Raw genomic sequence first — 24748 nt, 5'->3', positions numbered from 1 at the left:
TCCTGGTCCACAGGGTAGTTGAACTGCTCCTCATTGTCACCCTCATCGATGTCTTCAGTAGCTGCAGTGGGTGAATCGGGATACCCCTGCCTATAAGAGGGTATAGGCTCAAAGAGAACAGGAGAGGTGGTGGAGTCCCTTTTCTTCTTGAGCGGAATTTTGTATGCCTCCATAGGTGTTTCAGGCCTGATTTTCCGCTTGTAGACGGTGAGCCTGCCTGAATCAGAGTCGATGAACAACTTAGATTGTTCGTCGTAGTTTGGAGGCTGAAAATGAACAACATCGGTCCGAGGGTGTTCAGTTGTGGCTGCGGGCGCCGACTTGGAAGAGGCAGCCGAAGGAAGGGGCACAGCCTTAGGCCTTGCAGTTGGGGGGAGGCCGAACTTGATTGGAGCCGAAGCCATCGGCGACTGACCAATGAGCGTCGAAGACTTTGCTTTGGATCCGACAGACTCCGAGTGGTCCTTGTGCTTCTTCGTCGACTCGAGGAGTGGCATCGGAGCGGGGACGCTGGCGCCGGTGTCGGAGACTTGTCCCTTTGAGGCGGTTGCGGTCTTCGACTCGAAGGATTTGAGCAGATGCGGCTTCTGTACCTTCGGCCTTCTTGGCCTTGAGCGCCTTGGAATGGTCGCCATCTTTGGAAGCGGCCCTTGACGTCGATTCCGACGTGAGCGTGACGTGTTTAACGGCAGACCCCGTTTTTGCCGCTCCGATCTTGGGGTCGACACCCCCTTTCGGCTCCGAGGGGTGGAGCACCTTCAGTGACTTGGACGGCCCCGAAGTCATCGATCCGATGGCTGTCTCCGACAGTTTCGGTTTCGATTTTGGCCCACTGGGCTTAGGTTTCGTTTCTCCACTAATGGCGGTCCGTGGACCAATGGCTCGCTTGAACTGTCCTTAGTCCAGCCTTGAAGCGGGACTATAGAACAGGGTCGTAGATCTTGGCTAAGGCCTTCCGGCGATGCCTCGACCTGAGCCGTGGAAGAGTCTGAATGAGGCCCCGCTACTGCGGTTGGGCCGTGTTCCTCGCTGGAGTCGTCGTCGACGGCCCCGAGGGGTAGTGCGTCGTCTCTTACCTCGATGGAGTCTTCATCTTGGACGTCGACCTGTTCGTCGTCCACGTAGTAGCTGGAGTCATGTTCTGACGCGGGGTCCGAAAGGTCCGGGTCGTCTCCCTGCACATCTGCGCTGTCGTCATCCCCGAAGATGTTCTCGGGTTCCGGCGCCGATTCACGTGACGATTGTCTGGCAGCGCGTCGAAGGCGGAGAGTCTTCTTCGACCTGAACTTCGAACAGGCCATACAACTGGCCTCGTCGTGGTCCGGCGAGAGACACTTGTTGCACACCGGGTGCACGTCGATATGTGGATATTTGGAGTTACAGACGGGGCATAGCTTGAACGGGCTCCGTTCCATCTTCAATCTGCGACGGGCCTGTGGCGTTGAAGACCAGAAGTCTTCTGAATTCGAGATAAAAGTACGGAAAGCTGAGAGCACCGAGCGAAAAGACAATACCGACGCCCCTAAGGCCTTTTGGCCTCGAAGAAAGAGTAACTATAAGAGATTCCGTACAAGAGTCAAGAAGTACATCCGAACCCAATGGCGGAAAAAAACAATCTGAGCATGGAGTGAATGCCCATGCGCACTGTAGTCCAAGGGAGGAGCCACCTATCTCGTGATACTTCGAAGACTCTTCCAGGACAACAATGTGCAATCATCCGGACCCAACACTAGGCAGCGATCTATGCATAGATATGAATTCAGCAGCCCACATGCCTCGAACTTCTTGGTTTCTAAGTGTAAGCAATAGACTTTGAGACACCAAGGATTTTAGGAAGGATACTCCTTTTAAAAGGAGGCAATTCCACTTAAGCTAGAGGGAGCATGTGTGCGCCATGTCATCATTTGAGATTTAATAGTTTTTATAAAGGAATTTTAAGTTACTCCTGGCACGTTCATAAGGGTTAGGTGTGATATGAGTTCCCAGGTAAGCCCCATGGGGTACAAATGGAAATAGGTATCTTTCAGTAGAAGGTCAGTCGGGCGTTTCCCACCTGAATACACAAGGCACACAGATATGGTTAGATTTCATTTTGAGCCCTGCAACCAAGTGGCATTCATCTAGCAATTCCTTAAGTTCTTGTAGGGAGTGCTGAGGTGATGTGAGCAAGAGCAAAATGTCATCGGTGAAGGCCGAAACTTTGCAAGTGGTGCCTCTAAATAGCATATCCTGAATTGCCTGAGATTGTCGGCTCTTTTGAAACAAAGCCTCTATATATAGGGCAAAGAGAAGGGGAGATAAGGTGCAGCCCTGTCGTGTGCTTCTTTGTATTGCTATGCTATGCTTTCTCCAACCCTTAATCTGCACTCTGACACGGTGCTGTAAACAGTCATAAACAATGAATGCATGTTGTTTCTGTTGATCCACCAACTCTACACTGATGTCAATGGAATCTTACAAGGTCAAAAAAGGCATTCCTTATAGGATGCACTGGCTCTCACCTGCCAAATTGGTATGCTTTAATGCTTCGACATCAGGCTGGGTGGGACCTCCTCAGACCATGGCAGAAGGTATGTGAATTTGCGATGGTTCTCCTGGATCTCGTTTATCTGAGAAAACAATTGGTTGATCAACAGAATGGCATATCTTAATTGTTTATGACTAGTCAATGTGGGGAAGATGTGTGCTGAACCGCCCAATTTCCTCTATCCCCTCCTGCATTTGTGGATCTATTTAACGCGTTTTCCTAACTGCAGAAGAGACCTCCTTAACATGTCCAACAAATCGTTTCCCTCAACACGTCCCAGTCCACCATGTTGAATGCTTTCCCAGCATCTCTGTGTAGCGATATTGTTCAGATGGAAAGCACGTTTAGGGTTAACAGTGGTGGAGCGCGCTGGTATAAATCCCACTTGATCTGCTTGTATCAAGCAAAGCAGCACAGTCTCCATACGGTTTGCCAAGATCTTCTCGAAGATCAATGTTCAGTAAGGAGATTGTCAGTACAATGAACACTTAAAGAGGTCTTTAACTGGTTTTAGGATTACTGCAACAGAAGACTCATACATTTCTTGAGATGTTTACCGCAAGGGGGAGAAGGTGTTGTAGGGGCGTATAACACTGGTGCTAGTGTTAGAAGCGTTTGTAGAATTAATCAGTCTAGCATTTGAGGCCCATAGATTTCCTCAGACTAAGATGTTTAATTACAATAAGATCTTTAGCTACCGAAATGGGTATGTCTAGAGTTTGGTTCCCCAAGTGTGTGAAAGTGGGGAGAGAGACCATGTGGTGGTAAGTTGGTGTCAGTTGCTGGGTCCATGTGAGTGCTTATACACTGGGATTCATAGAAGGCAATGAAGGCCTATTTTTTCACTTCTTCAGACGTCTGAATAGTTCCAGAGTAGTCTTTAATTTATGCTGTTACCTGCTCTGTTCCCCCTCATTTTTTCAGCGAGTAGCGTACCTGCTTTATTCCACAATATCCACCCCCAGTTTGTGCAAGAATGTAGTTCACCTTTTCGTACTCCAATGTGCACACCTGGTCTCCTACAGTGTGGTGTGGCTCACATGCATTCTCCAATTTAGATCAGACTCTTTAAGTTGACATCTGTTAACGCTCAAATGTGCTGTATGTGTGATAGGCACAGGCACCCTACAATCGGTACAGTTAGTTTCAGGGTAGCACATGTAGAACACAATGTCACTGCTTTCTTTTCGTGCTCGCATTGAGACACTTTTGCTGGATGAAACCGAACAAGCTGCCCGGCGCCTCGGCTACAGTTGATTAGAACAACATTTTATTATATAAACAGCTTTCGTGCGAAGGCTATTTGAGAGGAGCTTTCCATGCTGGGAATTATCATGTTGCCGCTGCTGGCTGTGACTGAGATGCAGGCTTGCGTACTACGACCTCCATTCTGCTAAGGGAGAGAACCGATGCACTGAGACCGGCTTCCTGAAACCTAAGAACAAGGTATGGGGGTTAGGCTATCCAAATTGATCTGGCAGAATAATGCTATCGCTCTGCTCTCTTAGTATAGCGTAGGTACAGATAGGAGTAAGTAGGCAAACATTAGCAACAATTAACATGGCTGAATTGCTCACCCGGTTTACCACTCTAACAATGCTGATTACAGTAACATGTCTCCTCTTTCTAATAATTGCAGCTCATACTTTTTTGCAAGATTAAGATCTTTTAAATAAATGTTTGAAAATGCATGGTCGTAGATCTCTTGTGTTTACCTTGGGTGTTCAAGACTCACAAACAAAAGGGTTAGATCTGTTTTTGCGGATTACTTGGGAATCAGTGTCATGTTCAAGGTTACCCTGTTTGGTTTGAAGGTTAGATGTGGTACTTTGAGCTGGTTGGAAAACCTACCAACACTCACTGATGGTATATGTGGAATAAGTCTCTATGCTATGAAGTTCATGTCCGTTTAATACACAGCCCTGCTATATTTGTAGAACTGTATAACACAGATGCCAGCTGTCTACCTAGTTGATTGGATGGGTGAGCTTTCTGTTGTCGTTTCAAAGAGAGCAGTTCAAAAGGCAGGCTTAGAAGGGGTACTTCCCTCAGGTATCCCAAACGGCAGGCATCCTGGATAAATCTTCCTCAGAGGGCCATTTTTACAGCATTCTGAATTGTTTGTGGGTCAACCTTTCACTTATTGTTAAGGTGCAGGTATGTGTCGATGGACTACCTAATTTCATGAATTACCACCTGGTCCCTCAGTGAGGAGTCACTCCCTCTTCAGGTCTTAGGTGGGTACCTCCGACTCCGAAAGCCAAGCAAGCTCTAATAAAACTGGCCCAAGATCAGAAATTATCTGGGGAAGTTGTTCTACCTCCTGCACAGGAGGTCAGCTGATGGTCTAACAGGGTGTAGTCAATTTTTGTGTACATCTGGTGGGTGGAAGAAAACAGGAGTATTCTACTAAAAGTGAAGGTTTGTGGCGCCATCTACCAAATCTAGGTCATGGAAAAGAGATTGTGATGTGGGAGCGAGTGCAGGTGTGCCCCGACCGCTGATTTGATTTATCTAATGTGTGGTGCATCACACAGTTCAAGTCTGCCCCTATTATTACAGGAGATTCAGAGAGTCTGACTAGATGTTGTATAGTAGGCGTAATTAATTTATCCTGGGCAACGTTTTGAGTGTAGATAGATGCTATAGTGATCGGGGCTCTGTTGCCAGTGCCTGCCACCATTATCCATCTGCCCGGTTTATTGGCTGTCACCTTAAGCTTGCTGAATCAGAGAACATCTCTTATCTAGACTGCCACACCAGCCATCTTACTAAGGGCTGAAGCAGGATATTGGACCAGGAAGAATGGAGACTGCAGGTAGTTCTGCTCTAACAGGTGTCTTCTGTAGAAGGAAAAGATCAGTCATGGAGCGCTGCAGCTTCTGCTAGCAGACCAAAGCATTTGGTAGGGTTATACAGACCCTGAACATCACACATGAGGAATTTAAGTGTCGAATGAGGTGCCATTTTGTGAGAGAAAGTGTGGAAGGGCCACAAGCAGAGATCACAGTGTGACTCAAGTGCATGTCCTGTAAGACTGTGTGACCTGTTACTCAGTAAAACCTTAAACACCACAACAATAAACAAGGAACATCAAATAACTAGGAACTAAGAGAGTACTATACAGCAGTGACCCCAAAGCCCCATGGGTGAGGGGTATCCATCCCACTGTGGTGGCCCCGTCGTCGCGGTATCAACACAGGCAATAGAGAACAAAAAGGAACAAGAATTTGCAATGCAATAGGTCTCGCATTTGCACGAGTTTGAGATATTGGCATTGTAAATGACAATGCCTGTTATTTATGTTTTGTTTTTGTTTTTAAAACAAATAAAAGGCATTGTCATTTACAATGCTAATAGCTTAAACTCTCACAAAAGCGAGACCTATTGCATTGCAAATGCTTGTTTAAATTGCATTGTATTTATTTTCTTAGTGCCTCTCCTGTGATTCTAGGTGATGAGCGATGTGAATCTGTGCCGCTCGGTTGATGAAAAATTGTTGTCCTTTTATAATGGGGAAATGTCACCATTTTTTGTATTTAAAACCTGGCTACCCTAAGGAAGGGGCTGCAAGTATTGCATTTCGGAAAAAAGACACTTAGTTCTAAGTGTTAAGAGCAAAAGAGTGGTGTAGCAGTTCTACTTTAAGATCTAGAGGTCGAGGAGGTATTAATTCAGCGAAGGTGTGCTGAAATAATGTGTTGCTAGCTTTAAAGTGCTTTGTGATGCTAAGTACCATAAATGCGTTGATCTACGGTCAGCCGAGCTCACGTGCCCAGCGAAACTGGTGGTGTCATGGAAACTTCGGCGAGACGCCAAGCTCTACTGGAGCGGGGCATGACAGAAAAAGTGGTATTTATGCCTGCCTCGAGACACAACGTTATTCAGAATGTAATTAGAGCCTCGCACATGAGGCTGTTCCAAAACAAAGGAACTGCAACTTGGTGGGGGAAAAACTAGAGCCACTGAGTCGTGTCTTTAATAAAAACGCCTTGAACTCTGTATGAGGCGTGGTGCATACATCAAATCTCCATCCACAACACATATGAACTACATTATCGCCGCTTTAATGTAGGACAGTGCTAAAATGGTTATATTAAAATAACGAGTCCACAGCTATACAGTCGCAATAGAATGAAGCCAGTAAGTCATGTTTTTCTAAAGAGAGCCAGGCGCCTGCTGGGACCCAAATGTTCCTTCCCCATTAGATGGCCAAGCAAGACGGGTGGTGTTAACTACAAAAAACAGAACTAGTCTTAAATCCCCAGTTTAACATGTAATAGCTGATAGCTGTGCTGCGCGATGCCCCGCCTCCCCGGCCCGTGGTGCTGACCTCGCTCAGCAGCTGCACCTCTCCGTGCTGGATTTCGTAGATCTGTAGTACGCCGGTGCCCCGCAGGTAGTTCTCCAAACAAACAAAACGGGTGCTGCGCGGCAGCCACTTGCAATCAAAGACTAGTTAAGCGACTTCTGGATGTGGCAGATGATCTGCGGCTTCTCCAGAGGGCTGCACATGGTGGCAGCTATGGCAGTCGGGACTATGCCTCAGCTCTTAACAACAATACACGAGCAACGCTCCGCCCACAGCTTTGGACACAGAGGAACGACTTGCTGAACAAGGTGCGCTATCTCTACCAGCAACAAGAAAACCAGAGTACAAGGAGCAGTTCTATTGCTTTCCACGCCAATTCAAGCCATATTGAAAGCATTCCCATCTCCAATAGTACACGAGACCTAAAAAGCGGCATTGAAACCGATCGCAAGCAAAGAAGCCCGGGGGTGGTGCGCGAGCCACATGGTTTCAATTATCGCGCCCGTGTCTGGGCGCGATAATTGGAAACATATGCTGCTGCTGCGCGTAACAGACACCAATAGGCCATGGGTGGAGCAATGCTCCCGCCTTTGGCCTATTGCATGCTATCTTTTCAAAACACACGCACGCAAAGGCCAATAGTGTGGGGCAAAATGAAAAGCACATGCCCAAGTGTGTGAGATTCCTAGGTCAGTTTCTGAAACCCCTACAAAATGTCTCATGCTGCGCACTGCAACGCTAGGCGTGAGACCTAAAAAGGGGGTGGAGGAGAAAATGAAATTGTCTACGTCCCAACCAGTGAGTGTGGAAGAAGTTGGATGGCTTTTTCACAGGCAAGCCGAGACTGGAAGATTATGTACAACTAACAAAATCATGTATGTATGTTCCGGTGACTGAGCCTCCCTACCCCACTATAGCTTGTCGGAGAGGAGTCTGGGAACCCTCTCTTTTGTGTATATTTCTTCAGTAGTTTCTCTAGTAGGTGACCTAGGTCCAAAATCCTCTGTTCCCGTTTTCTCTTGGCAGGTTGTGACGTCAGTTCAGAGTCAGCAGCTGAGAACCACTATTTTTCGTGCTTCTTCTAATGACACCAGGGAGAGCAGCAGACCCTCGCACTTTAAAAACAGAAGTCTGAACAGGTGGCCCCATCTTCAGTGTAGGTCTTTGGAGCATAGATAGTCAAGGACTGGCTTGAAAAATTTACGTTTAGCCAAAATAACTAGGGATAGAACTTGAAAAAAGTTAGTCAAGACGTTACAGGAGATGGGACCTCCAATACGTGGCCCACGTCATCACAGTTTCTTTGTCCTCAATAAAATGGACACTGGTTAGAACATCCGGAGGGGCATCCTGAGGGGTACGCTGCTGGAAGACTCCGTGCAGTCTGTCGAGGCGCATCAGGGGGTTCGCTGTGGTTTCCAGCACAGCCTCACATACACTTTCCAAAACACATTTAAATATGTAATATTTCGGTTTTTGAAAATATAGTTTAGTAAATAATGTAGGAGGATACAGACTGTCTTTTTACACCAGTATTATTATAAACAAACATAAAACAGCCATCATAAAATGCATTTAATTGAACCACTATACCAAACAAAAGGTTATCTGGGTGTAGGGCCATTAACCCAGGGATTGGCTATGCTATATAGGTGTAGAGGTAAATCCTTGTTCCTGTAATGTCTTCTTTGGGAATGCTATTCATAATTGTATTGGTGGTTTTTAAAACTTTTTTTTTATATTTGTTTTTATCTATTTCTTAAATAACATTTATTGTAACATTTTGATGTCTGCTTTTTAACTGGTGTGCATATGTAATGATTTGTTGCACTTTTATGGTTTTTATTTCTGAAGCCAAATAAAGTTTATATTGATTGATTCATTGGCTATGCAAAGGGTCCCCCTGCTATTCACCGTCTGTCTGTCATCTAGAATTTTCTGCAGGATTTGATTAAAATAAAGAACCCCCCTCACTAACCAACTTAAGTGACTTGCTTTATTGTCATGTTGTCTCAGTCATCCAATTTGTTAGGGGGCCGATGGGCTTCCAGGATTGCTTTTAGCGGAAGAGCATTTGTCTTGATGGGTTTTGAGAGGAGGGATCCCGAAAAAAGGATTACAAGTCTTTTTTGATCAACTGGTGATTGCTTTTTATTGAGGAATACTAAAAGTAGAAAGAAAGTGGGGATATTGGGGCTAAATGATGTTCATATCCCGCTCGTCGACATGCTTCAGCCGAAGGATTTGGCCCCCTGAGGGAAGATCAGGTCCCCTAATTCTAATTACTGAAGCCATTCATGCAAATATGCACATTCATGCATAGTGCATGTAATACTCGCTGTATTAGTTGAGGTTCTCTGGGGAGTTCCTCGCTGGCATTAACTCGTAGGCTTCATGAAGGATGCGGCACCAGTAGTCCTTTGTAGTGATACAGTCAAGGGGAAAGGCCCTCAGTAGACCTACGATATGTGTTATTGAAACACACCATTCCAAAAGCATTACAAAACAGAAAGAACAAAAAAGTGCAGAATGGTGCTCCTCTGCAAAAGCCTCAACACAAGAGAACTTCTGATACTGTAAGGATTCAAGATGATGCACGGGCCCAGAGGATCACTTGAACAAGTTAAGACCCTTCAGTAAGGCCGCAGATTACTCACCGTGTGAATATCCTCAGGCGCCAGACTGGTACGGAACAAAATGTCAGCATAACACATATATGCTAGAAGGTGGAGTCGTGAGGCTTCATATCGACTCCACTCTGCCTCGGAAGTGACGACTGGAGGTAAATAAGGGCACCACCCTTGTGTGCTGATGTCAATTTCTTTCTAAATATTGTCAGCGACCTTGGACGCGGCGCCCAGTAGTAATCAATTAGACCAGTGTGTAGATCTCTAATATCTGGGCCCTTTTCGATGGAAAAGTATTCATTCCACAAAACAGGGAAGTGGGATGGTGATGAGGAATCTGCGGTTAGATAGAGTATCCACCAGAAAGAGTCATTCTCAAGGTAATGAATATGCTACTTACCAGTATGCATCTGTTCTTGGCATGTAGGGCTGCTAACATTCATATCTTAGCATTAGATCGCCGCCTAGTGTTGGGTCCGGATGATCGCACATTGTTGTCCTGGAAGAGTCTTCGAAGTATCCTGAGATAGGTGGCTCCTCCCCTGGACTACAGTGCGCATGGGCATCGGCTCCATCCCCAGATTGTTTTTCGCCATTGTGGCAGAAGATGGAGTGAAAAGTGTAAAGGATGTCCATGCTAATGATTGAATACAATAGTATATCTGCAGCTGCGACAGGCACCGGGGAGGAGGGTGGGCGATATGAATGTTAGCAGCCCTACATGCCAAGAACAGATGCATACTGGTAAGTAGCATATTCAGTTCGAGGCATGTGGGCTGCTAAATTCATATCTTAGCATAGAATACATAGCAGTCCCTCCATCAGCGGCGGTTGCCCGTGCCAGCTGCAGAAACCTGAAAAAGTGTTTTGAGAACAGCCTGTCCTACAGCAGCTTGCTGCTTGGAATGTACATCAACACAGTAGTGTTTTGTAAAGGTATGTGGTGTAACCCACGTGGCTGCTCTGCAAATATCCTCTAAAGGAATGTTCCCTAGGAAAGCCATGGATGCCCCCAATTTGCGTGTGGAGTGCGCCCTTGGGGGTATCGTTAAAGTGCGCTTGGCTTTTTGATAACATATCTGGATGCACTTAACAATCCACCTGGCTATTCCTGCTTTGGAAATAGGGTTGCCTTTGTGTTGTGGTGCGAAGGCAACAAAAAGTTGTTTTGTCTTTCTAAAGGGTTGTGTCCTGTCTATGTAGTACATCAACGCCCTCCGTACATCTAAGGTATGGAGCATTCTTTCCGCCACCGTTTGTGGGTTTAGAAAGAATGCCGGCAAGTCAATCGTTTGGTTGAGATGAAACTGTGACACCACCTTCGGAAGGAATTTGGGGTTAGTGCGTAGCACTACCCTATTTGGATGAATCTGAATGAATGGCTCTTGGATTGTGAGCGCTTGTAGCTCACTAACACGCCTCAGTGACGTAATAGCTATTAGGAAAGCCACTTTCCACGTTAGGAACTGGAGTTCACACGAGTGCAGTGGCTCAAAAGGTGGTCCCATCAGTCTGGTGAGGACCACGTTGAGGTTCCACACCGGAGCTGGTGGTGTTCTCGGGGGAATGACTCGTTTCAGGCCTTCAAGAAAGGCTTTAATGGCAGGCACTCCGAAGACCGAGAGATGCTGCCTGTTCTGAAGATAAGCCGCTATGGCGGATAGATGTATCCGAATGGAAGTGTACGCTAGATTGCACTTGTAAAGATGCAACAGATAGCAAATGATGTCAGGGATAGATGCATCTAGCGGGTTGATGTCATTGGCTGTACAGTAAATGACAAAACGCTTCCATTTCGCAACATAGCATGCTCTGGTAGTTGGCTTCCTTGCCTCCTTGATGATATCCATGCATTCCGGAGGTAGGTTAAGGTATCCAAACTCTAGGACTTCAGGAGCCAGATCGCCAGGTTGAGCTGTTGCGGATCTGGATGCTGAATTTCTCCATGGTCCTGCGTCAAAAGTCTGGGCGTGAGGCGCAGTCTTTGATGCGGTACCACTGAGAGTTCGAGGAACGTGGTGTACCATGCTTGGCGTGCCCACGTTGGAGCAACTAGGATGAGAGTCATCGCGTGCTGCCTTAGCTTTCTTGCCACCAGCGGTATCAGAGGGGCTGGCGGAAAAGCGTACGCAAATTTGCCTGACCAGTTCATCCATATCGCATTCCCCTGCGACTGTGGGTGAGGGAACCTGGCGGCAAAGTGTTGGCATTTTGCGTTTTCTTTTGTGGCAAACAGGTCTATCTCCGGATGACCCCACTGCTGGAAGTACGGGTGGAGGACAGATGGGTGTATCTCCCACTCGTGCATTTGATGGCTGTACCTGCTGAGCAGATCCGCCATCTGATTGTCCTTTCCTGGGAGGTGTTCTGCCATGAGGAAAATGTTCCTCTGAATGGCCCACTTCCACATGCTCTGAGCCAGATGAGACAGCTGTGGCGAGTGGGTGCCTCCCTGCTTTTGAATGTAGTACATCGCGGTCATGTTGTCCGTCCGGACTAACACTACCTTGTTGCACAGATGTACAATGAAGGACTTGATCGCCATGAAGATTGCCATCAGTTCCAGATAGTTGATGTGCATCTTTTGTTGCTGCGTCGTCCATAGTCCCTGCACTGTGTAAGTGAGCAGATGAGCTCCCCATCCCTGGAGAGATGCGTCCGTTGTCAGGATAACCTGTGGCACTGGCTCTTGGAACAGTCGGCCCTTGCAAAGGTTGTGTGGAGTCCACCAATGCAGAGAGTCGTATGCCCGACTGGTAACCAACACTAGGTCTGTCAATTGTCCCTGAGCCTGTGTCCACTGATTCGCTAAGCACTCCTGGAGCGGGCGCATATGTAACCGTGCGTGAGGGACTATGAAGATGCAGGAGGCCATCATGCCTATCAACTGCATGAACACTCTCGCTGGAAGCGAGTGTTGTGGTCTGAACTTCCGGATTAGAGACTGCATGCTGTCTATCCTGACTTGGTTTGGTTGAGCCATGGCCGTCAGGGTATTGATCGTCGCACCTAGAAACTGCCGGACATGTGCCGGCTGAAGATGCGACTTTGGGTAGTTCAACGAGAAACCTAGATTGTGAAGGAGGTGAATGGTGGTCGACATGTCCGCGGCGCACTGTTGTTCCGACTTGGCTTGAACGAGCCAGTCGTCCAGGTAGGGGTAGACATGGATGTTCTGCCTCCTGAGGTGCGCTGCTACTGTCGCCAGACATTTGGTAAACACCCTTGGGGCTGTGGTGACTCCGAAGGGTAGGACCTTGAACTGGTAATGCCTGCCTTGAATAGTTAACCTGAGGTATTTCCTGTGGGACGGGTGTAGTGGAATGTGGAAATAAGCATCCTTGAGATCTAAGGTTGCTAAGAAGTCCCCTTGGTTTAACAAGGGAAGAATCTGTTGCAGTGTGAGCATATGGAAATGTTCTGACAGTATATACAGGTTGAGGGGACGTAGATCTAGAATGGGTCTGAGAGATCCGTCCTTCTTTGGAATAAGGAAGTACAGGGAGTACACCCCTGTGCCTTCCTCCTCCACCGGCACGAGCTCGATTGCGCCTTTTTGCAGCATCACCAGTACCTCCTGCTGCAATAAGTGCAAGTGCTCTGCGGACATAGGCCGTTGCCTTGGTGGAATGTTGGGTGGAGTGGATTTTAACTCCAGACAATAACCGTACTGTACAAGTTGTCGCACCCACCTGTCTGTGGTGATGTTTCTCCAGACGGGCAGGAACTGCTGTAGTCTCCCCCCGACAGGTGTTAAGTGGTCGGGGGGCAGTGACAGAGAGTCACTGTTTGCTTGGGGTAGAGGAGCGGGAGTTGTTGTTTCCTTTGCCGCGACCTCTGTTGCTGTTATTTCTGTAACCTCCCTTGTTCTGTTTTGTGAACGAGGATTGTGCTCCACCTCTTGAGAATTGCGATTGTTGACCCATTTGTCCTCTGGTGACTCCACGTGCACCTGAGCGACGAAAATTATTGCCACGAAACTGTTGTGACTGTAGGGCCCCCATGGACTTAGCAGTTTCTGTGTCCTTTTTTATCTTTTCGAGGGTGGTGTCAACATCTGGACCAAACAGTCGATCAGGATTGACTGGCTGATTAAGGATGGTTGTTTGAATATCAGGTTTAAACCCAGATATGCGGAGCCAAGCTTGTCGTCTCAGCATGACGCTAGTGTTGATCGCCCTAGCTGCTGTGTCTGCGGCGTCAAGTGCACACTTGATGGCTGCGTTGGAGATTAATTTGCCTTCCTCTATAAGCAGTTTTGTGCCCTCTTGAAACTGTGGAGGCAGGTGTTGTACAATCTGCTCTAGGGTGTCATAATGCGCCCTATCGTAACGTGCTAAGAGTGCTTGTGTATTAGAAATACGCCAAAAGTTAGCAGCCTGTGCAGCTACTCTTTTGCCCCCTGCCTCTAGCACTTTGGACTCCTTATCCGGGGGAGGAGCTTCACCCGTTGTTTGGGAGTTGGCCCTTTTGCGGGCATTGGCGACCACCAGGGAGTCTAGCGGCAACTGTCCCCGAATGTATGCAGGGTCTGCAGGTGCTGGTCTGTACTTTTTTTCAATACGTGGATTGACCACTCTCGCCCTGGTAGGTTCTTTAAAGATGTCCGCAGCATGTTTGAGGACTCCCTTGAGCATAGGCAGTGTCTTTACAGTCCTCTCAGAGACTGAAAAGGTGTCAAAGAGAAAGTCTTCTTCAACTGGGTCAGCATGCATGTCCACATCATGATTAGCAGCTGCCCTCTCAATTAGTGCATGAAATCCTGCAGAATCCTCTGTTGGGGATGCACGTGCACTGAAAGGTTGTGGGTCTTGCCCCACACTCTGGGTGCCTTGGTCACCAGTGTCATCATATGCATCTGGATGTGCATCTGGTTCATTGATGGGGAAGGTGTACTGGTCCTCTTCACCATATCCCTCACCCTCAGATTGTTCTGGTGAGGGAGTAGGGCTTCTTCTAGGAGGAGGCTGGATAGGCTCTATGAGGTTAGAAGCGTCCTGAGGAACCCTTTTTTTCTTTAGTGGGATGACATAGGAGTCCAGAGGCTCTGAAGTGATCCTCCTTTTGTATAGGGTTAATTTGCCTGTGTTGGCGTCGATGAAGTGCTCAGAATCGTCCTCTGATTCGAGTTCTCGACCTGAAGGTGCAATTGCCGTAGAAGAATCCGACTTCTTTGGCGTCGATTTAGTGGAAAAGGCCTTCGGAGCCTCTTTCGGCGGCAGAAGGAAGAGAAGCTTACTGTTAGGCTTTGCCGGAGCGTCCTTCGGCGTCTGAGGCGACGGCAACGGAGCCGACATAGCAGCGGCCTTGTCCCTGATTCTCTGTAGCGAAGCGGCGATGGGGGACGCTTCACTCACAGTGGCTTTTGGCGCCGACAAGGATGTCTTGACCTTCCCCTCGGATCCGACGTCATGGTGGCCTTTCTTAGGTTTGGACGCCGATGCTGTTGTCGCTGACCCAGAGTCCTTGGATCGATGCGCAGATGTGCCAGCTGTCGATCCGTGCGCCTGCGTCGGTTCCGTGTCCACTACGCGACCGACTAACGGAGTCCCAGGCGTAGCCGGAGCCGTGCCGCTGGCCATGGCGTGCTTAGACGGTGGCGCTGCGGTTGATCCGTGCCGACCACCTTTTGTAGAGGATCCCTCCTCTTGCGCCGTTTTTGACCCTTTGGAATCGACCGACTTCTTCGACTTCTGCGGACCGGAGGTCGACGGAGCCGATGCGGCGGGTGCAGTAGTTTTCTGTGGGCCGGCCGCCATTTTAGGGACGCTCGAGTCCATAAGTTTCGGTTTCGTTTTCGGGTCGGCCATTTTAGGTGTAGTCGACACCGTAGGTCTCGATTTCGGTTTCGATGTGGCCTGCTCAGCAAGTACGTCCGTGGCCGGGCCTGATGGCGGGGCCGTGGCTTGCGGCACGGGGTCTTGGGTAAGGCCGACTGGCGATCCCGTGACCCGATCGTGATCCTCGAAACCGTCGGGGCATAGCTCGTCCCCTGAGCTATCTGCCGCGGCCCCATAAATCTCTTCGACGTCCCCTACCTCGTCGACGTATTCAAGGCCTTGATCCGCGACTCCGTCGTCGTCCACCGGATCCGCCTCGGCCTCCGTTTCGGGTGGGGATATCTGGAGATGATGACCCTGTTCATCTTCTTCTTGGTCGCCGAAGATGTTTTCTGGATCCGGGGCCGCTTGTCTGGCCTCCAGGCGCACCGCGCGCCGGAGCTTAAGAGTCTTCTTAGACCGGAACTGAGCGCAAGCCTTGCACTTGCCGTCGTCATGGTCCGGTGAAAGGCACTTGTTACAGACCGGGTGCAGGTCTATATGTGGGTACTTAGACCCACAGAGCGGACAGTACTTAAACGGACTCCGCTCCATGCTGGAAAGTTGCGGTCGTGTCGCGATGAGAAGGCCTCGATGTCCGAAGAGTGAAAAAACTCCGCTGAATCCGACTCCAAGAGACGGAAGAACTCGAGACCGTGCGCAAACAATACCGACGCTATGAATACAAGGCCTTTTGGCCTTAAAAAGTTAGTTTTACTCGGTTTCGACAGAGAGAAGTCGAGACCGCATCCGAACCCAATGGCGGAAAAAAACAATCTGGGGATGGAGCCGATGCCCATGCGCACTGTAGTCCAGGGGAGGAGCCACCTATCTCAGGATACTTCGAAGACTCTTCCAGGACAACAATGTGCGATCATCCGGACCCAACTCTAGGCGGCGATCTAATGCTAAGATATGAATTTAGCAGCCCACATGCCTCGAACGTATCATTTTCTTCTGATGGATACTTCTAGAACTAGATGCCTCACCTTGTGAATAGATACCAAAGAAAGTACTTATCAATGTGGTGCGTCTGTGTAATGGCTCAGACCGAAATGTCTTGCACTACCAAACAGCCAAAATCCCCTCTTATACTTGGCTGTCCAGGCAGTGGTGCTTGGTGAACGTGTGCACTGATGCCCACATGGCTGCCGGAGAGATGTCCAGTTCAAGTACTCCTTGTGCCAGCCTGTTGGTAGCAGCCTTGGCACTGGTGGACTGGGCCCTCAACCCCTTCAGAAGCTGCTTCAATGCCATCGCTTAGCAGATTTCAATACAGAGGATAATCCATCTGGATGAGGTCACTCGCATCTGTATTTTTTCCACTGAAGAGGTTGATGGCATTGCACTTTCCTGGAGAGTGATGAATAGGTGCACCAGGAAGTGGGATGATGCAGTGCTTGATCGTCTTGGAAAGCGTCCTGCATGCCTCTTTGCTGCTAAAAGTCGTCACCCCATTTCATGCTGACCATAGCATCTCTCTGCTTTCTTTTTTCACACCGCCTCAGTCTTCCGAGGAAGAGGAAAGACTCCATCACCTGGACCCAAAGAGGATTCTTTCAGGAAATGAGTCACAAGAGGTAACTGGAACAGGGAAGGTTGGTCCAGCAACCGGAGTAAAGCTGAAATGGCTGACCAGTAACCATTTACAGTGCCCATGGCAAGGCTTTTCTGGGCTAAAGATAAAACAAACAACAGCATCCCTGATAGAGGTGCCGGAAGGTGGTCCACATGGTATGAGGAGCCAGACCACAAACTTGTCTCCACAGCAGGTGTATACAGTTTTGTTGGAGGGGTGACTAACTGTCAAGGTGACATCCTAGACCTCAGGAGGGACACTGAAGACTTGGCTGCCACAACTCAATCTCCATGCATGAAAATGGAGCGTGCGCAGGTTCCTGCCTGGTTACTGTCACAGGAGATCCTCCCGAAGGGGCAGCCTTATGACTTAGGACCGTTTAGGAAACCATACTTTTCGTGCCAAATTCGGAGCCACTAGGACGACTTGGACAAGGTTGTCTGATTTTCTTGAAAACTCAGGGCAGGAGAGGTATAGGCGGAAAGGCGTCCTGCATTCCATTCTAAATGAAATATGTATCTGAGCAAGAGCCACTTTGGAAACTCCAAAAATCAGAAGTGTTGACATTGGCATTCTCGTGGTGCCAAGCAGATCAAGCCAAGGTTCTCTCCATTCGTGGAAGAGACCTTGCGCCACCATCGGGTGCAGCTGCCATTCGGATCCACAAGACATCTACAGAAGAGTACGTCAGCCCTAGCATTCAAAGATCCTGCTAGGTGTAGTAGTACCAGGAAAATGTCCTGGTGCTCCAGACAAGTCCTGAAGCACAGTGCCTCCTTGCAGAGGGCCCACAAACTCTTTGATGGATGGAAGGAAGGAAAGCTTTCAAAGGCAAGCAAATCGTACACAGTTACAAAAAAATTGAGAGAACTCTTATCTCCATCTCTACCAGGTGTCCGCCCCAACCCATAAGCGATGAATCAGTCACCACAGTTAGCTCTGGGTGGAGAAGGTGGCCTGCTGCAGATCCAATCATGATTCATCAGCCACGACTACATATCTTTTGTAAATGGTAGACCATTGGGGTAGGTGGTGCCTGATACTGCCAAAAACGGGATGGCTGTGTTGGAGAGAGGGTATAGTAAAGGAGCTTAGAGGCTCAGCTCCCGAAAGGGTCAGGGACTAGACCACTCGCTGGGCCTGGCTCCAGCATCCTTTATGGGAACCCCTGCACTGTCCACAAAAGGACTGGGCAGGTTGTTGTACCAGCAGGTATGGCTGGTAGAGCAGACACCCATAGGTGCCAAGGCAAAATGACTGCTACTGAGACCAGGCATAAGGAAAGTCCAAGACATACTTTCTCTGTAAAGCACCTGAGTGCAGTATCAGCCTAATCACCAAATAGGCGTGAACCGTTGAAGAGCATGTCAATGAGTGAAGCATGGACATCCCTCGAAAACCCGGTGCACCGCAACCAGACATGGCAACGCAGTGCCAATGTGGAGGCCAAGGCTCTGCCCAGGGAGTAAGTAGCGTCCAAGCCGCACCTAGTGGCGAACTCTGTTGCATCCCGCCCATCCCAGAGGGTTTGGTTGAGGATGGCGCGACCCTCCTTGGGAAGCAACTGTGCTACCGAGTCCCAGAAGGTGTGGGAGTAATGGCTTTAAGAGGCATGCAGTGTTCACCAAGTACAAGGCTAGGCTGGTGGAAGAAAAGATGTGCTTACCAAAGGTGTGCAGCCTCTTGTAATCCCTGTCTGGTGAAGTAAATGGGAGCACATTTGGGTTGACCGTGGATGTCAAGGCCTCTACCTCCAGGTTCTCAGTGGAGGGGTGCTGGGAGAGGAGGGCTGGGCCCTTTGGGGTGGGTCGATGAGGTCAGCAAAATAATGTAGTGTACAGGTGAAATTATGCAAGGTTTCACGCAGGCTCCCGGGAGAATGTCAGAGGAGGGCTTCATTTAAAGGGAGTAAGGGCTCCGTCGTTTCGGCTCCTGGGTGAAGCCCTCAGTCGGCAACTGCAGGTTAAGGACTTCAGCTGCCCTGCGCATCACAGTGGTGAAGGATGCCCCATCCTCCAAACCCTGGCCTGCAAGGCAAATCATTCCAAAGTCTGGGGAAGTGCCCAGCTCACTGGCATCACCCAACTCCATACATGTAGCTGGATCAGTGTCATCCTCCATAGGACCAAACCCTTCCTCCTCATCTCCCCAGCCAGGAGTAAAGGGTTATCAAGTGCCAGGAAGTCCAGGTATTTGTTTGGCCTGAAAGGTGCTGACTGACTTGGTCCCAGCCCAACCGACCCATCTGCAGATTTTAGAGATCCTGTGCCAACGACCTCCAGACCCTGGGAGGACTGACTGCTTTCAACAAAGACCGGATTTCCTGTGAACAGCAGCTCTGTTTAAAAGAAACTCTGAACCTGCTGAGGACAAAGGAACCAGACTGGTGAGTGCTTAATTCCTTTTCAAGGTGTTTAACTTCCCTTCCCCCCTCTATTTATTTTACTAGGTGAACTTTCTTCTCACCTTAGTTTATTTTAACCCCACAGCTTTGGGACACAAGCCTATCCCCCAGATTCATCATTGTCCTCTTTTGCAAGTCCTTAATAGCGATTATTAAGGAATCGCTATTAAAGACTCGCAAAACGGGATTCATGTAGAAATCGCAATATTATTTGCGATTTCTACAGCCTCCTTATTTGCGATTAGCAATTTGCTAATCGCAAATAAGGATGCGATTTCAAGGGTGCCAGGGGTGTCCAAAGGACACCCTGTAGCACCCCTGAAATGTAAATGGAGACTGATGTTGCGCACACACGCGTGTAACATACAACTTAGAAAAATGCACTAAAGTGCATTTTTCTACGTTTTCGCTATTTACCACGAAGTCAGACTTCGCGGTAAATAGCGGCCAGAAATAGCGATTTCGCAATTCTAAAATGGTTCATGAATTGCATTTAAGGAATCTTAAATAGAGATTCCTTAAATGCAATTCCTCGCAATTTAGCGATTTCGCAATTTTTGCATTTGGGGTGATGAACCCCAAATGCAAAAATTGCGCTTGCAAAGGGCCAGATTCTCAGAATCTGGCCCTTTGCGAGCCGATTTTCGGTTGATGAATCTGGCTGTATGTCCCTTCTACATCCATGAGGTTGGAATATTACGATCTACATACCTAGGTGAGCCCTACATTTTTGATGACCACTAAATTACATATTACATAGGATTATTACATATGAAACACACTAGCCTGATATTAAAATTGTTTACTCACTAGGCTGTCTACCACACTTGGTCCTGAGGAAGACCCATCGTGGCTCATTTAATCTGCGCAAACCATAGGGTCAAAACATTGACAGTTATCACTGCTCATGCCCCACAACACATTGAGCCTTATGAAATAAAGAATCAGAAAGGACTGAGCGAACTTGTAAAAATTGTTTAAGGGCAGATCCTTCATTGTTAATCCTGTATTCTGTATATTATCTGTATACTTTATGTAATATATCACATGGTCATCGATATCACTTTGTTCACGCACTTCACCTTAATTATAGGTCACCTTTTTGAACATTTTGAACGGTTTCTTTTTGACAGCCAGTAAATGAATCAGTAAATATTTAGCAGTATAATAACTCTTGCTTTTGTGTTCCTTTTTCTAAAAAGTCTTAAAAGCATTTAATAGACTTCTATCTTGCTGGCCATTGCCTTACATAAGTCAAAGGAATTTGGTGTTGTTCCCCGACAACTCCAGTGTTATATCTAGACATATCATACAGAGTAGAAAAAGTAACTTAAGTAATCTGAAAAGGAATTCCAATTGTTTTACAAACAAATGACTTACCTATAACCAATCCAATTGAATTCAACTGCACTCAAACTGGATTTAACTGCATTATTCCTGTACAGTGTTACTATACTTACCTGTATCAGGCCTGGCTTTGTTCTAGAAAATAAAATACAACTAAATATTTTTATACAAACAAATTAGTTTGAGTTCAGTCTTTGATGTGTGACATCATTTCTTGCCTGAGTGTGTACCATAAATGCTTAACACTACCGTCTCATAAAGCCTTACCGCTCGCAAACACTACCACAAATAGAAAGTACGGTATTATCTACTTTTACCTCTGCCTACCTTTGGGGTTCCACTGTGCCCAGTAAACCTTACTTTGGTATGGTATATATAGAGCCAGCTTCCTACAACTGTGATAAGGTAATACAACAGAATGTTTTTAAGGAAGAGTCGACGGAGTATTACTGGCGAGATGAAATATAAAAAAGGCTACTAACCAGATACTGTTTACAATTGTGGAAACAAGGTGTAGTGTCCAAAGGGCTTCAATTTGAGAAAAATGAAATAAAACCTAAAAGGAAATGCTAGAAAAGGAAACAAATACAAACATCTGTATGTTTCAGTACACTCAGTCAAGGCTTGGCTAGCCAGCAGAACAAGTGAATACAGGATGTAAGAGATGCCAACACTTTATATCACACTAATAACAAAGATACAAGAGAGTCTACAGCTAGGACGTTTTTAACACTCTGAAACCTACGGGGACTTGAATACGAGAAAATGAATTGCAGATATGAAATGGAAAGTGTTGTCAGGATGACTCGTATAGAATAATGTAATGAAGGATACTGTCTTCTTTGCTCTTCTCTGGAGTGCTGTCCATCCCAGGTAAGGCAGCAGCCACACGGCGGAATAGCTGGAATGTTAGAAGAAATTCAGTGAAGCACAATTAGCAATAGCAAATTGATGACTCAAATGGAAAACCTTTATTTGCACTGCAGTGCAGTTTATAGAGGGCTTTCTAAAACTGAACGCTTTTAAAGTGAAATAAAATATCTTATTTGCAAGTCCATTTTCGTAGCAGGTTGGTTCATCATATTTCAGAATTGCAGAAACCTAGTCCATCGTGAGCATGCAGTCTGACAGTCATTGTGACATAAGAAATGAGGAGGTGCTGAGGTACAGTTGAAAACGTTACTTACCTTTGGTATGGTATTTCTGGTGGATACTCTACCTGCAGGTGACACTTCATTATTCTTCCAAGGTGCCACATGGGGCCTGCAAACTTGAACTAGCAGTTCCTCAGCAGAAACTGCTCTATCTCAATGCAGGTTTATCTTCTGGAAATGACATCATAAAGCAATACAAGATGTCGCCTGGAATACCAACATCAGTTGCCATTTTATCCAAGACTTGTGGAGAGAGAACAGATGAATAAACACAACAAGGCATACAACAAAATCAGTCATACCCAAATAACTAGATAGCAACCACACCTCAGAGTTGGGAGGGGATAGTAGGAATCTACAGGTAGACAAATTACACACCAGAAAGATTGCAACCAAACATAAGCAGCTTTTTTTTGATGGATACTTCATTCCACAGATTCCTCCCCCAATGAATTAATACTAAAGTAGTACCCCACCGCAGCAGGTCTGAGGGGGAGTGAAGACAAATCGTCCCACAGGACAGGTCAGATACTGCGCAATCTCCATTGAGAGGCGGAGTATGCCTAAAACACAAAGGCCAAGCCAGAGGCTAGCTAAACTAAAACAATGCAAAGGGCCTTACCAGCAAACCATCTAATCCACCTCTAGACAGAAGCACTACACTGGATGCAACAGGACCGAGAGGGTCAGATGCCATCGTAGCTGAAGGCAGGGAGGGTGTGAAACAAGGAAATTAAAAGAGGTGCCACAAAGTGCTGCCACGCGAAAACAGAACAGACACATTGCTGCTTCCAAAAAACAAGGTAAATAGCTACAATCACAGGGTTACAAAAGCAATGCCAAAATCCCCACTGCGGAAGACGAAGCTACAGAGCAAAGCAGGAACTAGCTGTCTAGAACTACATAAGCGAAGCAAAAATAAATCTAAAGGAAGCGTTAAAAGGCGAGCCTAGCAGTCCATCTCATGTGTACCTAACATGAGACATCCCAACAGCCCACAAATAGAATCAGAGAAGAGCCTCTCAACCAACGGATATCCAACTTCGGAAGGAAAACAGACATAAGAAATAACAAAAAAGCCCAGTGGAAGAGAGTACCAGGGTCCAGCAATAATGTAAGACAACTCCCAACAAGGGATATTAATTGTGGAGCCCAACTAGCAACACACAGAAAAAGAGAAACCACACCTCTTCCACACAGCACACCGACTAGGAGAAATCAAGACCCCTGTAGGAAAGGTACCAAAAACCTTGGACATATCGCTGTTCAGGAGAAGATGGAAAGGAGTGGGGACAAGGAGGACTCGCCTCAAATGCAAGACCAGCCAAGCGTCAGTGAGGTACAGGGCTCCAGGAGATCCAACAAGGAAGACCTCGCCCAAACAGCAGTGTTTACCGGATGATCCTGAACTAAACTAAACCTGCCCCACGCATCAGTGCCCTCTGGTGGGCCTGGACCTCAAGGAATCATCCTAAACCTGGTTTGCTCCAGCAGTCATCATGCAGGAGGGATTGCTCCCCCACAATGGCTGACAGCGCCTCCTGAATCAAATGAGAAGGAAGAAACAGCCTTGCACTAAAGTGATGGGAACCAATTAAGCACAAATCCAATAGGGCAGCCTGAAACTCACTGGGTGGTAATAGCGGCACATATGGTAAATGTTTTGCAGGGATACAGAGAAACCCATGGATTCTGTGACACAACCAGGCTGGGGAAGAGGTCTGGCAGCACCACACATCACACACACCGTCTGCAAACAGGCAGCATACATGATCTGTCAGGAGTGGAACCACAATCTTGACCATATCCCTTATTACAAGAACAGAGGGTAAGGTGCCCTCCTCCCTCCACGCCAAGACACATTCCTTTCCCAATGCATTAACATGCTGACACTCCTCAGGCAGAATGCGGAGGAAGCGGTAGAGAAAGTGCTGCCGGCCCTGTCAACCGAAGAGGGAGATCATGCTAAGTCATCAATTAGACTGTCCAATCCGCAGCTAGGTGATACCAGTGTGCGATCCGAGCACTTACAGCCGAGTCCAAGGCGCAAACCAGCCAAGAAGGGAACCCGAGTGCCTCAAGGAAGAGCAACAAGGGTTAACATGAGGAGGAGCAAAGCTGTAGGAATTTGTTCAACAAGTCAGTCTTTATCTACACCATAGACAGGGTAATTGAAAGACTGAAGCCACATTCCTCAAGGTACACTGGAAAGAGAGGATATCCTGTGAAAGGAGGTTTGAAGACCAATCTAGGTTAAACTCGGTCACCAAACTTCTAGCAGAACGGAAAGCCAAATCAAACCCTTTCACAGAGTCAGAAGAAGAACACTGGTGCCAGTATGCTACACCATGAAGGGTAGGTAATGCCTTGAAGCCGGTACTCTCTTCTACAGAACACCTAAAGTCCTGGAATGTGGCAGCAGCTCTAAAGAGCTAAGCTGGGTCTGGTGGGTCAGTGAAGCACAAGTTACTACTTGTGTAACGATATATCTGTAAGAGACATTAGTTAGTGATAGATTCCTTACCTTAGAATATCCCCAGGGGTCAGACTAGATCCAGAAATTTTTTGCGTAGCAGTACCCTTGCGCGTCTGTAGGCATCGTCTGTGGCTCCGTGTCCATCGTCGGCGTCGTGGGCGCCGTGATGACGTCGTCGGAGTACTTAGACGCCGCCTCCGCGTGCTGACGTCAGTTCTTAGACACAGCTTTTCTGCGCCAGAAACGCAAAGCCATGTTAAAAACCAACACTGGTGCCATTGAAACTAGGGCCCTGAAGGGGATGACCTTAACCCTAGATATTGGTTCGCAGAACGGAGAGGATGGGTGGGTCGGTAAGGAATTTATCACTAACTAATGTCTCTTACAGATATATTGTTACACAATTAGTAACTTGTGCATCTGAAAGAGACACGTTACTGATAGATTCCTTACCTTAGAATAGATACCCCAGCAATACCAACCCCGGTGGTGGGTCTGCGAAC

General features: G+C 47.5%; 1 protein-coding gene across 6 annotated transcripts in view; it reads right to left on the bottom strand.

Annotated features, from left to right (window-relative positions):
• Positions 1–24748, bottom strand: part of RAB41 (RAB41, member RAS oncogene family) — a 419208-nt gene that overhangs the window by 7445 nt on the left and 387015 nt on the right. For all 6 annotated transcript variants that reach the window (XM_078640170.1, XM_078640172.1, XM_078640169.1 and 3 more), the window contains one exon: positions 21450–21516. In XM_078640170.1, the coding sequence (XP_078496296.1) occupies positions 21450–21516 (67 nt within the window). Of the gene's footprint in view, positions 1–21449; positions 21517–24748 lie in introns of those variants that run through there.

Source organism: Lissotriton helveticus, chromosome 4_2 (assembly GCF_964261635.1).
Source record: "Lissotriton helveticus chromosome 4_2, aLisHel1.1, whole genome shotgun sequence".
NCBI classification, from domain to species: Eukaryota; Metazoa; Chordata; class Amphibia; order Caudata; family Salamandridae; genus Lissotriton; species Lissotriton helveticus.
Note: the sequence above shows the minus strand (reverse complement) of the source record. Positions and strands in the feature narration are given on the sequence as shown.